Source organism: Drosophila pseudoobscura, unplaced genomic scaffold, assembly GCF_009870125.1.
Source record: "Drosophila pseudoobscura strain MV-25-SWS-2005 unplaced genomic scaffold, UCI_Dpse_MV25 Unplacedtig00000092, whole genome shotgun sequence".
NCBI lineage: Eukaryota > Metazoa > Arthropoda > Insecta > Diptera > Drosophilidae > Drosophila > Drosophila pseudoobscura.
The window spans coordinates 84,410-98,247 of record NW_022881715.1 but is presented as its reverse complement, the minus strand read 5'-3'; the positions used below and the strand labels follow the sequence as shown (position 1 = coordinate 98,247).

General features: G+C 40.6%; 1 protein-coding gene across 1 annotated transcript; it reads left to right on the top strand.

Annotated features, from left to right (window-relative positions):
- Positions 1–770: 770 nt before the first annotated feature.
- On the top strand, positions 771–12,289 carry LOC117185494 (uncharacterized). Its single transcript, XM_033385682.1, has 2 exons — positions 771–2,953; positions 10,974–12,289. Exons 1-2 carry the CDS (start codon positions 2,168–2,170, stop codon positions 11,382–11,384), a joined length of 1,197 nt encoding a protein of 398 aa, XP_033241573.1. The 5' UTR covers positions 771–2,167; the 3' UTR covers positions 11,385–12,289.
- Positions 12,290–13,838: the final 1,549 nt, after the last annotated feature.

Sequence of the window (13,838 nt, the reverse complement as noted above, 5' to 3'; positions counted from 1 at the left end):
CCGCCAGCGGAGAGACGTATTTCATCAGCAGAGATGAGTTGTCCGGCAGGGGATATAGATTTCCCGCCACCGGAAATAAGTTTTCTGCCGGCGGAGAATCGTATTTCGTCAGCAGAGATAAGTTGTCCGGCAGGGGATATTAATTTCCCGCCACCGGAAATAAGTTTTCCGCCAGCGGAGATACGTATTTCGTTAGCAAAGATAAGTTTTCCGCCAGCGGATATAAATTTCCCGCCACCGGAAATAAGTTTTCCGCCAGCGGAGAGACGTATTTTGTCAGCAGAGATAAGATGTCCGGCAGGGGATATAAATTTCCCCCTCTGGAGATAAGTTTTCTGCCAGAGGAGAAACTTAGTTCGTCAGCGGATATAAATTTCCCTCCACCGCAGAATATTTTTACCGCCAGCGGAGAGATGTATTTTGTCAGCAGAGATAAGATGTCCGGCAAGGGTTATAAATATCCCCCTCTGGAGATAAGTTTTCTGCCAGAGGAGAAACGTAGTTCGTCAGCGGATATAAAATATCTGCCACCGGAAATAAGTTTTACGCCAGCGGAGAAACGTAATTCGTCTGCGGGGATAAATTGTCCGTCTGGGGATATAAATTTCCCGCCGCCGGAGATAAATTGTCTGCCAGCGGAGATAAGTTGTCCCTCAGCGGATATAGATTTCCCGCCACCGGAAACAAGTTTTCCGCCAGCGGAGAGACGTATTTCATCAGCAGAGATAAGTTGTCCGGCAGGGGATATAAATGTAGGAAAGGCATTAACGGGAGTACCATTAACATAGAGAGAGGAAATAATCGAATAGAAACTAAGATCGAGTAATCGAAAAGAGAAGAGTTTGAGCTACGAGGGAGAGAGGTTGTGTTCTCGGTGCGCGGATTAAACGAAAGCGAGAGAAGAGAAAATTATAAAACACTGTGTAAATTAAATATAAGACGAATGAACGAAATAAAGTTATGATTTCTTAATGAATCCGTCGACAACAATTATTGCGAGAAAGTAGCCTCAAACTCGATACAACCGGGAGGATTATACGCGCATATGTATAAGTCCCCCCACATTAATGGGGGCTCGTCCAGTAAAAAAAAAAAGCAATAGTGTACATCAATCATTAAATCGTGTGTACATTATCGCCACAAAACATAAAACACCCAGGAGAAGCAGAATTTTGAACGTCTAGAAATTTCTGCAAAGGAGAGAACGAGACAGCACATTGAGCAGCACACACACAGAAATGGCTATGTCACGACAGGCCTAAATTTCACGAGAGCGAGTGAGACAGAGTATGACAGCAAAGGCAAGCAGAAGAGCAGTTACGGCATTATCCGTTAAGTTCGTGCATGTCTGAGCGACGGTAGAACCACAGAGGACAACGAAAATTCGAGAAGAAGCACATAAATAGTGCACAAGAGACGAGAAAATTATGTGAAACTGTGAGAGAGGCAGTGGAACAGATGGAAAAGAGGCACACAGAGAGTGCATAAAAGAGAGTTGAAAACTTCGATGTCGAACTGTTAGAGAGAGATACAGAGAAGCAAGGAGTAACAACAACAACAGAATCCAGAGAGCGGCATTCACATACACAGGCGACGACAATATTCATCAGATGTGTGTATGGGTGCAGAACGCGACGAGAGGGTCCAGAAAGAGCAGAGAACATCAGAATCCAGAGAGCGGGCTTCACACACAACGACGACGGCATCAACCAGAAGATAGGAACAAGGCGTGACGAGACGATCGAGAGCAGAGGAAAAGAAGAAAATCAAAGTCCCGAGTGCGGCAGCCACATACACAGACGACGGCGTTATCCATCAGACGTGTGTATGGGTGCATAGCAAAGAAACGACGTAAGAAACAATTAGCGTAATAGCGACAGATGTCAAAGAGAGACAGCAGAGTAAGAGTAACAGAGATAAAGTATAAGAAATTTAAAGAGTGAGATAAAAAATATTATTCGTAAACATTAATCAAAATTCTTAAACATTATTTTAAGTTTATATCATATTAATTACAATACTAATGTTGCACGACAAGATCACACAACTCACCGTAGTTGAGCTAAAAGAAAAGTTAAAAGAGTTGAAGCTGAAAACTAAGGGGAACAAAGCAGAGTTACAGGACAGACTAATATAATATTTCGAGTCGGAGGTTAATGAAGAGTCAATGTATGAGGATACAACAGATTTTAGTTTGAATATCCAGAGTGAACAATTAGAAGCTCCAAGTAAAATGGCGTTAACATTGAAAGATATTCGTGATTCTTTAGTTGAGTTTGATGGCAGCCAGCATAAAGATATTAACGATTGGCTTACAGATTTTGAGAGCACAGCAGAGACAGTACAGTGGAACGCGCTGCAAAAGTTCGTATATGGTAGGCAATTGCTGAAAGGAGCTGCGAAGTTGTTTGTAAACAGTCAAGATGGTCTTACTAATTGGGATACACTTAAAGAAGCTTTAGAGGAAGAGTTTACAGAGAAACTGTCGGCAAAGCAAGTACACACGCAACTCGAGAATAGGAAGAAGAAGCCGAATGAAAGTTTGGTAGAATATTTTTATCAAATGAAGAGTCTGGCCAAAAAGAGTAATTTAGATGAAGATAGCGTCATAGAATACATAATAGAAGGTATACCTGATACAAATCAGAACAGGAGCGTGTTATATCAGGCCAAGGATTTTAAAGAGTTAAGAGACAAAATGAAGATATACGAGAAAACATCGTCGAATCTGGAGTCAAGATTAAAGATGAAGTTCGAGAAGAAGGAACAGAATATCAGGGCAGTTGAACCTAGATGTTTCAAGTGTGGAGGGAAAAATCATTTGGCTAAAGATTGCGTGGAGAAGGATATAAAATGTTTCAAATGCGAACAGTTGGGACATAAAGCAAATCAGTGTAAAGTCCAAAAGAAGGATATAAAGGAGATATCAAAGCCACAACAGCTAGTCCAGAGAATGTATGTAGGGTTGGCAGCCCTTTAATGAGTATCGATCTATCGCTAGGGATAGTCAAGGGTAGAGGAAGATATATCGATAGTGAGTAAGAGTTCGACTGCAGAAGCGAGCAGACGTGCGAAAAGAACTATGCTAAGAAACCTATTTGTAACCAGTTATTAAAATAAATATAATACAACGACGTGTGGCGCATATTTGATGGAGTTTCTGGAGCGGATTCTTACTCACTTGTCCCACCAAGCCCACCAAGGATCCCTACAATTTGGGGGCTCGTCCGGGATAGAACCACAAGTGAATGTGTATTCGTGTACAAGTTGCCAATACCATCAAGTTTTGCGCAACATTGTGAAATTACGACGAACGAAGCAACGAAGATCAGACGAAAGCAGATGCCGAGAAGCGGCTGTGAGAAACGAAAATAAAGAGGAAAGAGGACGCAAAACGACTCCATTCGTTTTCGTCAAGGTTCAGAGAGCAGAGGTAGCTAACGGCGAAGAGCTACAAAGCTACAAAACGACGAAGAGCTACAGAGCTACAAAACGACGAGGCTTCAAAACGACGAGGCTACAAAACGACGCAGACCCGAAAACGACGAGGAAAGAGGACGCAAAACGACACTATTCGTTTTCGTCAAAGTTCAGAGAGCAGAGGTAGCTAACGGCGAAGAGCTACAGAGCTACAAAACGACGCAGACCCGAAAACGACGAGGAAAGAGGACGCAAAACGACACTATTCGTTTTCGTCAGAAGAGCACGGCAAACGGGAAAGAGTGAAAAGCCAACGACGAAAGTACGGAGCAAAGAGGACTGAAGAGACGTTCAGATTGCGAACGTGCAGAAAAGAGGAAAGCAGAAACGACGAAACAACAACAGTGGTACTTCGCACGGCCACGTGCGGCTTGTATACAATGCGAACGACAACGACGTGAAGAAGACAGAGAAGAAGAACGCATCGTTTATCTGCGTGTATTGGAAAAGACGATTCTCACACCTGATGTCTGTATACGCAAGTATTGAATATACAGAATAGATTTAGGGTGTTGCAAATTTTAAGAAGCGGATTTAACGTAAACTATATTTTAGCTAATTGTAATATGCAACGCGAAGAAATCTTAGACCTAACCGTAGCAGAGTTGAAGGAAAAGTTGAAAGAGCTACATCTGCAGCATTCAGGTGTTAAATCAGTTTTACGGGAGAGACTATATTCGTATTTTAGACTAGATCAAGACGAAAACGAAGAATCTGTATACGAAGAAACGATCAATATAACTGGGGACGAACAGACAGAAGACGCGCCAATTTTAAATTCGGTAGGAGAAGCAGCAGTTGGTAGTTCAGTAAACATGGCGTTCACATTAAGAGACATCGAAGAATCCCTTTCAGCATTTACGTTCAATGGTTCTTCGGATGTTGATAACTGGCTACGTGATTTTGAACTTAATGCCTTAACAGTGAATTGGAATGATTTGCAAAAGTTTATATATGGCAGGACATTAGTGAAAGGTGCAGCGAAACTATTTTTGAGCAGTCAATCGGGCATTAATGATTGGAATTCTCTGAAGGAAGCACTAAAAAGTGAATTTAGTGAGAAGTTAACGGCAAACCAAGTTCATAAGCTATTAGAAAATAGAAAGAAGACCCATAAAGAGACTTTAATTGAATATTTTTATAGCATGTGTACCTTGGCAAGTCAATCCCAGCTAGATGAAGAAAGTATTATTGAATATATTATTGAGGGCATTCCAGACTCCAAGCAAAACAAAAGCTGTCTGTACCAAGCAAACAATTTTAAAGATTTTCGTGAGCAAATTAAGATTTATGAAAAGATCAGTGCAAATCAAGGAAGTACGCTAAAGGCAAACCCAAAGTTTGAGAATAGTTCGGTAAAAATCAAGGATGAAAGGCGTTGTTTCAAATGTGGAGGTAGTAATCATATTGCAAAGTATTGCAAGGAAAGTGCCGTCAAATGTTTTAATTGCAATCAACTAGGTCACAAGGCAAATCAATGCGAGGCAAAAGGTTCACGAATGGCAACAGAGAAGAAAATTTCAAATGTCCAGCAATTTTCTCAGACCAGTTTTAATCGGGCTTTTAAGAATGTTGAAATCGGTAATGAAGATATCACTGCATTGTTTGATTCTGGCAGCGATATTTGTACCATGAGCGAGAAAGTCTACAGAAAGATTTTCCCAGTTGCGTTGAAAAACGATATAAAAGAATTGATCGGAATAGGAGGCAAGAAAATATATACGTTGGGTTCATTTCATAAGCTATTAGAAAATAGAAAGAAGACCCATAAAGAGACTTTAATTGAATATTTTTATAGCATGTGTACCTTGGCAAGTCAATCCCAGCTAGATGAAGAAAGTATTATTGAATATATTATTGAGGGCATTCCAGACTCCAAGCAAAACAAAAGCTGTCTGTACCAAGCAAACAATTTTAAAGATTTTCGTGAGCAAATTAAGATTTATGAAAAGATCAGTGCAAATCAAGGAAGTACGCTAAAGGCAAACACAAAGTTTGAGAATAGTTCGGTAAAAATCAAGGATGAAAGGCGTTGTTTCAAATGTGGAGGTAGTAATCATATTGCAAAGTATTGCAAGGAAAGTGCCGTCAAATGTTTTAATTGCAATCAACTAGGTCACAAGGCAAATCAATGCGAGGCAAAAGGTTCACGAATGGCAACAGAGAAGAAAATTTCAAATGTCCAGCAATTTTCTCAGACCAGTTTTAATCGGGCTTTTAAGAATGTTGAAATCGGTAATGAAGATATCACTGCATTGTTTGATTCTGGCAGCGATATTTGTACCATGAGCGAGAAAGTCTACAGAAAGATTTTCCCAGTTGCGTTGAAAAACGATATAAAAGAATTGATCGGAATAGGAGGCAAGAAAATATATGTGGGCTCCCTACAAGTGAGTAAGAATCCGCTCCAGAAACTCCATCAAATATAAGCCACACATCGTTGTATTGTCTTTATTTTAATAAATGGTTACAATAAGTTTCTTTTTCTTAACACGTTCTTCTCTGCACGTCTACTCGCTCCCGCAGTCGAACTCTTACTTACTATCGATATATCTTCCTCTACCCTTGACTATCCCTAGCGATAGATCGATACTCATTAAAGGGCTGCCAACCCTACATTCGGCCGTCCTGACTCATCATTCGACCCGAATGATTGAGACCACATCTTCATATACTCTGCCACCGTATTGGTCTTCAAAGGCCCTTCACCATCACCCACTTTCTCAACAATGTACCGTCCATGTCTTAGTTTACGCGTCACAATATAAGGACCCAAGAATCTTCCCTTTAGCTTCAATCCGGTTCCAAATTGGGTACGCTTAATAGCTACCATATCATTAATTTGGTACTCTTTTTCTGGTTTCCGGGACTTGTTGAATGACTTGCAATTTTCATTTTGTATCTGCACTATGTTATCTCTGGCTATCTTGCGAATTTCTTCTTTCTCCTGCTGCAGCTCTAAAATATACTCTTCCTCAACAAGCTTTTCTAAGTCACTGTCATACTTTGTCCTCATTTTGATGCCTGTCAAAATCTTAAATGGGGATATCTTGGTACTTCTCGGAGGAGTGGAGTTTATAAACGATTGTACCCTACCAACATGCTTGTACCAGGCTTTCGGATCTTCTGCGCAAAGCTTAGTTAACATAGTAGTAACGACCTTATTAATTCGCTCTACCTGTCCATTACCACGCGGCACTCCTGTCGCTATCACCAAATGTTGGATATCCTGTTCCTTACAATATTCCTCGAAAACATTAGCAGTAAATGCAGTGCCTCTATCCGTGATCACACGCTTCGGGTTTCCAAAAACTTCGCCCTGTTTCTGCAACCTATCAACCACATCATCAGCGCCTGTACTCTTTGTTGGATAAAGCCAGACAAATTTAGAAAAAGCGTCGACAACTACTAGGACGTGGTTATACTGTTTCTTAGTCAACTCCATCGGTCCAATATGGTCAATATGATACGTTTGCAAAGGCTCATCAGATTTGTCAATTACATTCAAATACCCTTCTTTCTTTCCACATTTTGCGTCGCTCACAATGCACTCCACACACGACTTAACAATCCTATCCACTTTTCCTAACAACTCTGGAATAAAGTATTCGCGCTGCACTAAATCGATAGTTCTTTTGACACCAAAATGACCCTGACGATGAGCAATCATTATGATTTCGCTTTCCATCCCAGATGGTATTACGATCAACTCTTTAACTGGATCCTTGTGCAAAATGTCATACTTCAAATAAAAGTCGTCGTAAGAACCCGACTCTAGCACCTTACAAATTGCTGATATCCAAATATCCTGACGTTGAGCCTGCTTTATTCGATGTCTCAGTGAATCTTCCAACAACAAACAATGCACTCTACTCAATGCATCGACGTGTTTCATCTTTGTCCCTGAACGATGCTCAATTTCATAATCGAAGTCCTGAAGAAAAATGGCCCAACGAGATACCTTAACTGGAACATCTTGTTTCCTCATCGTTAACGCAAAAGCATTACAGTCAGTAATAATTTTTATCTTTCTCCCAAGCAAATACACTCTCCACTTCTTTAAAGCCTGCACTATAGCGAGTACTTCAAGCTCGTATGAAGGATACTTTTCTTCAGCTGGGGTTGTCTTACGACTCATATATTCTACCGGGTGGAAACATTGATCCTCTGAGTCCATTTGCAAAAGTATAGCTCCATACCCAGAGTAAGAATCCGCTCCAGAAACTCCATCAAATATAAGCCACACATCGTTGTATTGTCTTTATTTTAATAAATGGTTACAATAAGTTTCTTTTTCTTAACACGTTCTTCTCTGCACGTCTACTCGCTCCCGCAGTCGAACTCTTACTTACTATCGATATATCTTCCTCTACCCTTGACTATCCCTAGCGATAGATCGATACTCATTAAAGGGCTGCCAACCCTACATATATACGTTGGGTTCATTTAATGTTGTTACTAAGTTGGATGACGTTCCTTTGGAAATGTGTTTCCATGTAGTCCGTGACGATGATACCCTGTACGAAGGTGTAATTGGAAGTGATGTTCTTGATTTTGTCAGTGCAAGCATAGGGAAGAAAGGAGTTTTCTTTCATTCAATAAATGACATCCGTCAAGGGGAGGTTGAAGTTCCACCGGAAAAGGAGTATGTTAGCAGTAGTTTCACTAAAAGAAGCCGCAATCTAGAGTTCATTAAATATAGTGATACTCAAGTGAGCAGGCCTCCGGATTCAGGGAGCGCAATTGATGAATTGGAAAAGACGTTCCATCAGATACTGTCGAGCAATATTATTGAGGAGTTTTCACGAGGAATAGACCTGTCGCATTTGAACCGTGAGGTGAGGTCAATAATAGCAGGATTGGTAGAAAATTATAAGCCCGTAAAACCAGAAAACAGCCCTGTTGAAATGAAGATAATATTATCAGATGAAGTACCGGTCCGTCAAAGACCTAGACGCCTACCTTACGTGGACAATGAGAAAGTCGATAAGCAGGTCAGGGATTGGTTAAAGGAGGGAATAATTCGCCATAGTGTTTCTGAATACTCGTCCCCTGTAGTGCTTGTCGCCAAGAAGGATGGCTCAAAAAGACTTTGTTGTGATTATAAAAAAATTAATAAAAAGATAATTCGTGACAATTTTCCAATGGCGTTAATCGACGATGTTTTACTCAAGCTTCAGGATGGACGTGTTTTCACTACGTTGGACTTGTGTAATGGGTTTTTTCACGTGCCAGTACATGAGGATTCTCGTAAATATACCTCTTTTGTCACACAGAGTGGACAGTATGAATTTAATTATGTACCATTTGGGATGACTAACTCCGCTCCAGTATTTATGAGGTACATATATGCTGTTTTGATTTTGTATATGGGCGATATTATTATTCCATCAAAGGATGTGCAAGAAGGACTTGAAAAATTAAAGAAGGTGTTGAGTATCGCAGAGATTTCAGGATTACGCATAAAATGGGAGAAATCGCAAGTGTTACAGCGCAAGGTTAATTTTTTGGGTTACATAATAGAGAATTCAACGATAAGACCATCTCAAGATAAAACTTCGGCAGTTGAAAATTTTCCAATTCCGAGAGACAGGAAACAAGTTCAACGCTATTTGGGCCTAACTTCCTATTTCCGTAGATTTGTTAAGGATTTTGCTGTCGTGGCCAGACCACTGACAAACTTGATGAAAAAGGATGTTTCTTTCAAAATGGGTGAAGAAGAGTTGGCATCATTCAATCAGTTGAAAGTTTATTTATCCTGTTCTCCTGTTTTAAAGTTGTTTAATCAGAAGGGCAAAACTGAAGTTCACTGCGATGCAAGTATGTATGGGTATGGAGCTATACTTTTGCAAATGGACTCAGAGGATCAATGTTTCCACCCGGTAGAATATATGAGTCGTAAGACAACCCCAGCTGAAGAAAAGTATCCTTCATACGAGCTTGAAGTACTCGCTATAGTGCAGGCTTTAAAGAAGTGGAGAGTGTATTTGCTTGGGAGAAAGATAAAAATTATTACTGACTGTAATGCTTTTGCGTTAACGATGAGGAAACAAGATGTTCCAGTTAAGGTATCTCGTTGGGCCATTTTTCTTCAGGACTTCAATTATGAAATTGAGCATCGTTCAGGGACAAAGATGAAACACGTCGATGCATTGAGTAGAGTGCATTGTTTGTTGTTGGAAGATTCACTGAGACATCGAATAAAGCAGGCTCAACGTCAGGATATTTGGATATCAGCAATTTGTAAGGTGCTAGAGTCGGGTTCTTACGACGACTTTTATTTGAAGTATGACATTTTGCACAAGGATCCAGTTAAAGAGTTGATCGTAATACCATCTGGGATGGAAAGCGAAATCATAATGATTGCTCATCGTCAGGGTCATTTTGGTGTCAAAAGAACTATCGATTTAGTGCAGCGCGAATACTTTATTCCAGAGTTGTTAGGAAAAGTGGATAGGATTGTTAAGTCGTGTGTGGAGTGCATTGTGAGCGACGCAAAATGTACAGGCGCTGATGATGTGGTTGATAGGTTGCAGAAACAGGGCGAAGTTTTTGGAAACCCGAAGCGTGTGATCACGGATAGAGGCACTGCATTTACTGCTAATGCTTTCGAGGAATATTGTAAGGAACAGGATATCCAACATTTGCTGATAGCGACAGGAGTGCCGCGTGGTAATGGACAGGTAGAGCGAATTAATAAGGTCGTTACTACTATGTTAACAAAGCTTTGCGCAGAAGATCCGAAAGCCTGGTACAAGCATGTTGGTAGGGTACAATCGTTTGTAAACTCCACTCCTCCGAGAAGTACCAAGATATCCCCATTTAAGATTTTGACAGGCATAAAAATGAGGACAAAGTATGACAGTGACTTAGAAAAGCTTGTAGAGGAAGAGTATATTTTAGAGCTGCAGCAGGAGAAAGAAGAAATTCGCAAGATAGCCAGAGATAACATAGTGCAGATACAAAATGAAAATTGCAAGTCGTTCAACAAGTCCCGGAAACCAGAAAAAGAGTACCAAGTTAATGATATGGTAGCTATTAAGCGTACCCAATTTGGAACCGGATTGAAGCTAAAGGGAAGATTCTTGGGTCCTTATATTGTGACGCGTAAACTAAGACATGGACGGTACATTGTTGAGAAAGTGGGTGATGGTGAAGGTCCTTTGAAGACCAATACGGTGGCAGAGTATATGAAGATGTGGTCTCAATCATTCGGGTCGAATGATGAGTCAGGACGGCCGAATGTAGGGTTGGCAGCCCTTTAATGAGTATCGATCTATCGCTAGGGATAGTCAAGGGTAGAGGAAGATATATCGATAGTGAGTAAGAGTTCGACTGCAGAAGCGAGCAGACGTGCGAAAAGAACTATGCTAAGAAACTTATTTGTAACCAGTTATTAAAATAAAATAATACAACGACGTGTGGCGTATATTTGATGGAGTTTCTGGAGCGGATTCTTACTCACTTGTAGGGAGCCCACCAAGGATCCCTACATGTATAATCGGGTTTTTAAGGATGTTCGGTTCGGTAATGAAGTGATATCGTCGCTTTTTGATTCCGGTAGCGACATATGCACTATGAGTGAGAGTGCATATAAGCGAGCGTACCCAGTTCCATTAAGGGCGCAAGTGAAAGAATTAGTTGGAATCGGAGGAAAAAGAATTGGTACCCTCGGATTTTTCCTTGTTGATACTGAGCTAGATGGCATCCCGATTGAGATGTGTTTTCATGTGGTCAAAGATAGAGACACTTTGTATAGCGCGGTAATCGGTAGTGACGTATTAGAGGTAGTGAGCGTTACACTTGGGAAAAAAGGAGTAGTTTTTCATAAGTTTGAAGAGGTGAGGGATAATGAAAAGAGATCCGAGATAGAGGATAGCGCTCAAACCAGTATTGCTCATTAAAGTGATATTAAGAGCTCTATCGATGTTTCACCGGCGAATCGCGTAGCAGAGTTAAAAGAAGCATTCGAGCAGATAATGACGATAAAAGAGATAGAAGATTTTTCGTCAGAGGTCGATCTTTCGCATTTGAGTGTTATGACGAAGGGAATAGTGAAGGATATGATTACCCAGTATAATCCAGTAAAGTCGACTAATTGTCCAGTGGAAATGAAGATTATACTCATGGACGAAGTGCCAGTATATCAGAGACCGAGACGGTTGCCTTATGACGACCAAGAAAGGGTAGATCAGCAAATTAAGGAATGGTTGGAGAAAGGAATCATTCGACACAGTGTTTCGGAATACTCTTCGCCTATTGTGCTAGTTCCGAAGAAAGACGGTAAGAAAAGGTTATGTTGTGACTATAGGAAGCTCAACCAGAAGATTATACGAGATAATTTTCCGACAGCAGTTATCGATGATGTGTTACATAAATTGCAAAGAGGAAAAATATTCACAACACTCGATTTGTGTGACGGATACTTTCAAGTCCCAGTAGAGGAGAACTCGAGGAAATTTACGTCGTTTGTCACCCAGAACGGCCAATACGAGTTTAATTTTGTACCATTTGGGATTAACAATTCGGCAGCGGTGTTCACGCGCTATATATTCGCGGTGCTGAGGCCACTTATTAGCGAAGGCGTTTTGATATTGTATATGGATGACATTATTATACCAGCTGAGAGTGAGTTAGAAGGAATCAATAAACTGAAGAGAGTTTTGAGCTTGGCAGAGGCGTCAGGGTTGAAAATGAAATGGAGTAAGTGTCAGTTTTTACAGCGCAGAGTCATTTTCCTTGGGTACATTATAGAAGACGGGACGATTATACCGTCAAGAGAGAAAACGGGAGCAGTTGAGAATTTTCCAGTTCCTCGAGATAGAAAGGGAGTCCAACGATATTTTGGCCTCACATCATATTTCCGTAGGTTCGTGAAGGATTTCGCCACGATTGCTAAACCACTTACAAATCTATTGAAAAAGGAGGTTTCTTTTAAGATGGGGATGGAAGAACTGGCCTCGTTTGAACAGCTGAAGCTTCGATTAACCAATCCACCGGTTTTGCTACTTTTCAATACAAAGACAGTTACAGAAATCCATTGTGATGCTAGTAAATTTGGTTATGGAGCCATTTTGTTGCAAAGAAGCTCAGAGGATCAACAGTTTCACCCAGTAGAGTATATGAGTAGGAAGACTACGCCAACTGAAGAGAAATATCATTCATATGAGATGGAGGTCCTGGCTATAATCCAAGCATTGAAGAAATGGAGAGAATACGTATTGGGGATGAAGATAAAGATCGTTACAGATTGCAACGCTTTTGCAATGACGATGAAAAAACGAGAAGTTCCCTTAAGGGTAGCCCGCTGGGCAATATTTTTGCCAGATTTTGAGTTTGATATTGAGCATCGGTCGGGCGTCAGAATGAAACACGTCGATGCTTTAAGCAGAGTACATTGTCTTCTTTTGGAAGATACGATTAGGATTAAAATACAAAATGCACAAAAACTAGATGAATGGACAAGCGTAATAGTTAAGGTGTTAGAACAAGGAACATACGATGACTTTTACGTGCAGCATGGTATTTTGCATAAAGATCCTACTAAGGAGCTCATTGTGATACCATCCAGCATGGAAAGGGAAATTATTCTAATGGCCCATCGCCAAGGGCATTTTGGGGTAAAAAAACCTACTGATCTAGTACAGAGAGATTATTATATACCGAGTTTGCCGAGTAAAGTAGAAGTAATTGTTAGGTCGTGCTTGGAATGTATTGTCAGAGAGTCGAAACATGGTAGAAAAGAAGGATTTCTGAATTTTATTGATAAGGGTGACGAACCGTTGAATAGTTTTCATGTTGATCATATAGGCCCTATGGAGTTAACGAAAAAACGGTACAATCATATTTTGGTAGTAGTAGATGCTTTCTCAAAATATGTGTGGTTGTATCCGACGAAGAGCACTGGTGCAGAAGAAGTGGTGGACAAGTTTCAAAGGCAATCAGAGTTGTTTGGAAATCCAAGGCGGGTCGTTACTGACCGCGGTACTGCTTTTACTTCAAACATCTTTAAGGAGTACTGTGACTCACAAAATATACAGCATTTGCTTATTGCCACGGGAGTGCCGAGGGGAAACGGGCAAGTGGAGCGTCTAAATCGGACGATCTTCTCGTTGTTAACAAAATTGTGTGCGGAAGATCCTAAGGCATGGTATAAGAATATCGGTAGAGTACAGCAATTCATAAATTCGTCACCCCCGAGAAGTACGAAAGTGTCGCCATTTAAGATCCTGACAGGCATCGATATGAGAATAGGTTATGATATTGAGTTGAAGGACATGTTGGAAGAAGAGTTGCTAGCCGAGCTACAGAGTGAAAAAGAAGAGATACGAAAGACAGTGAAAGGAAACATAGCTAAA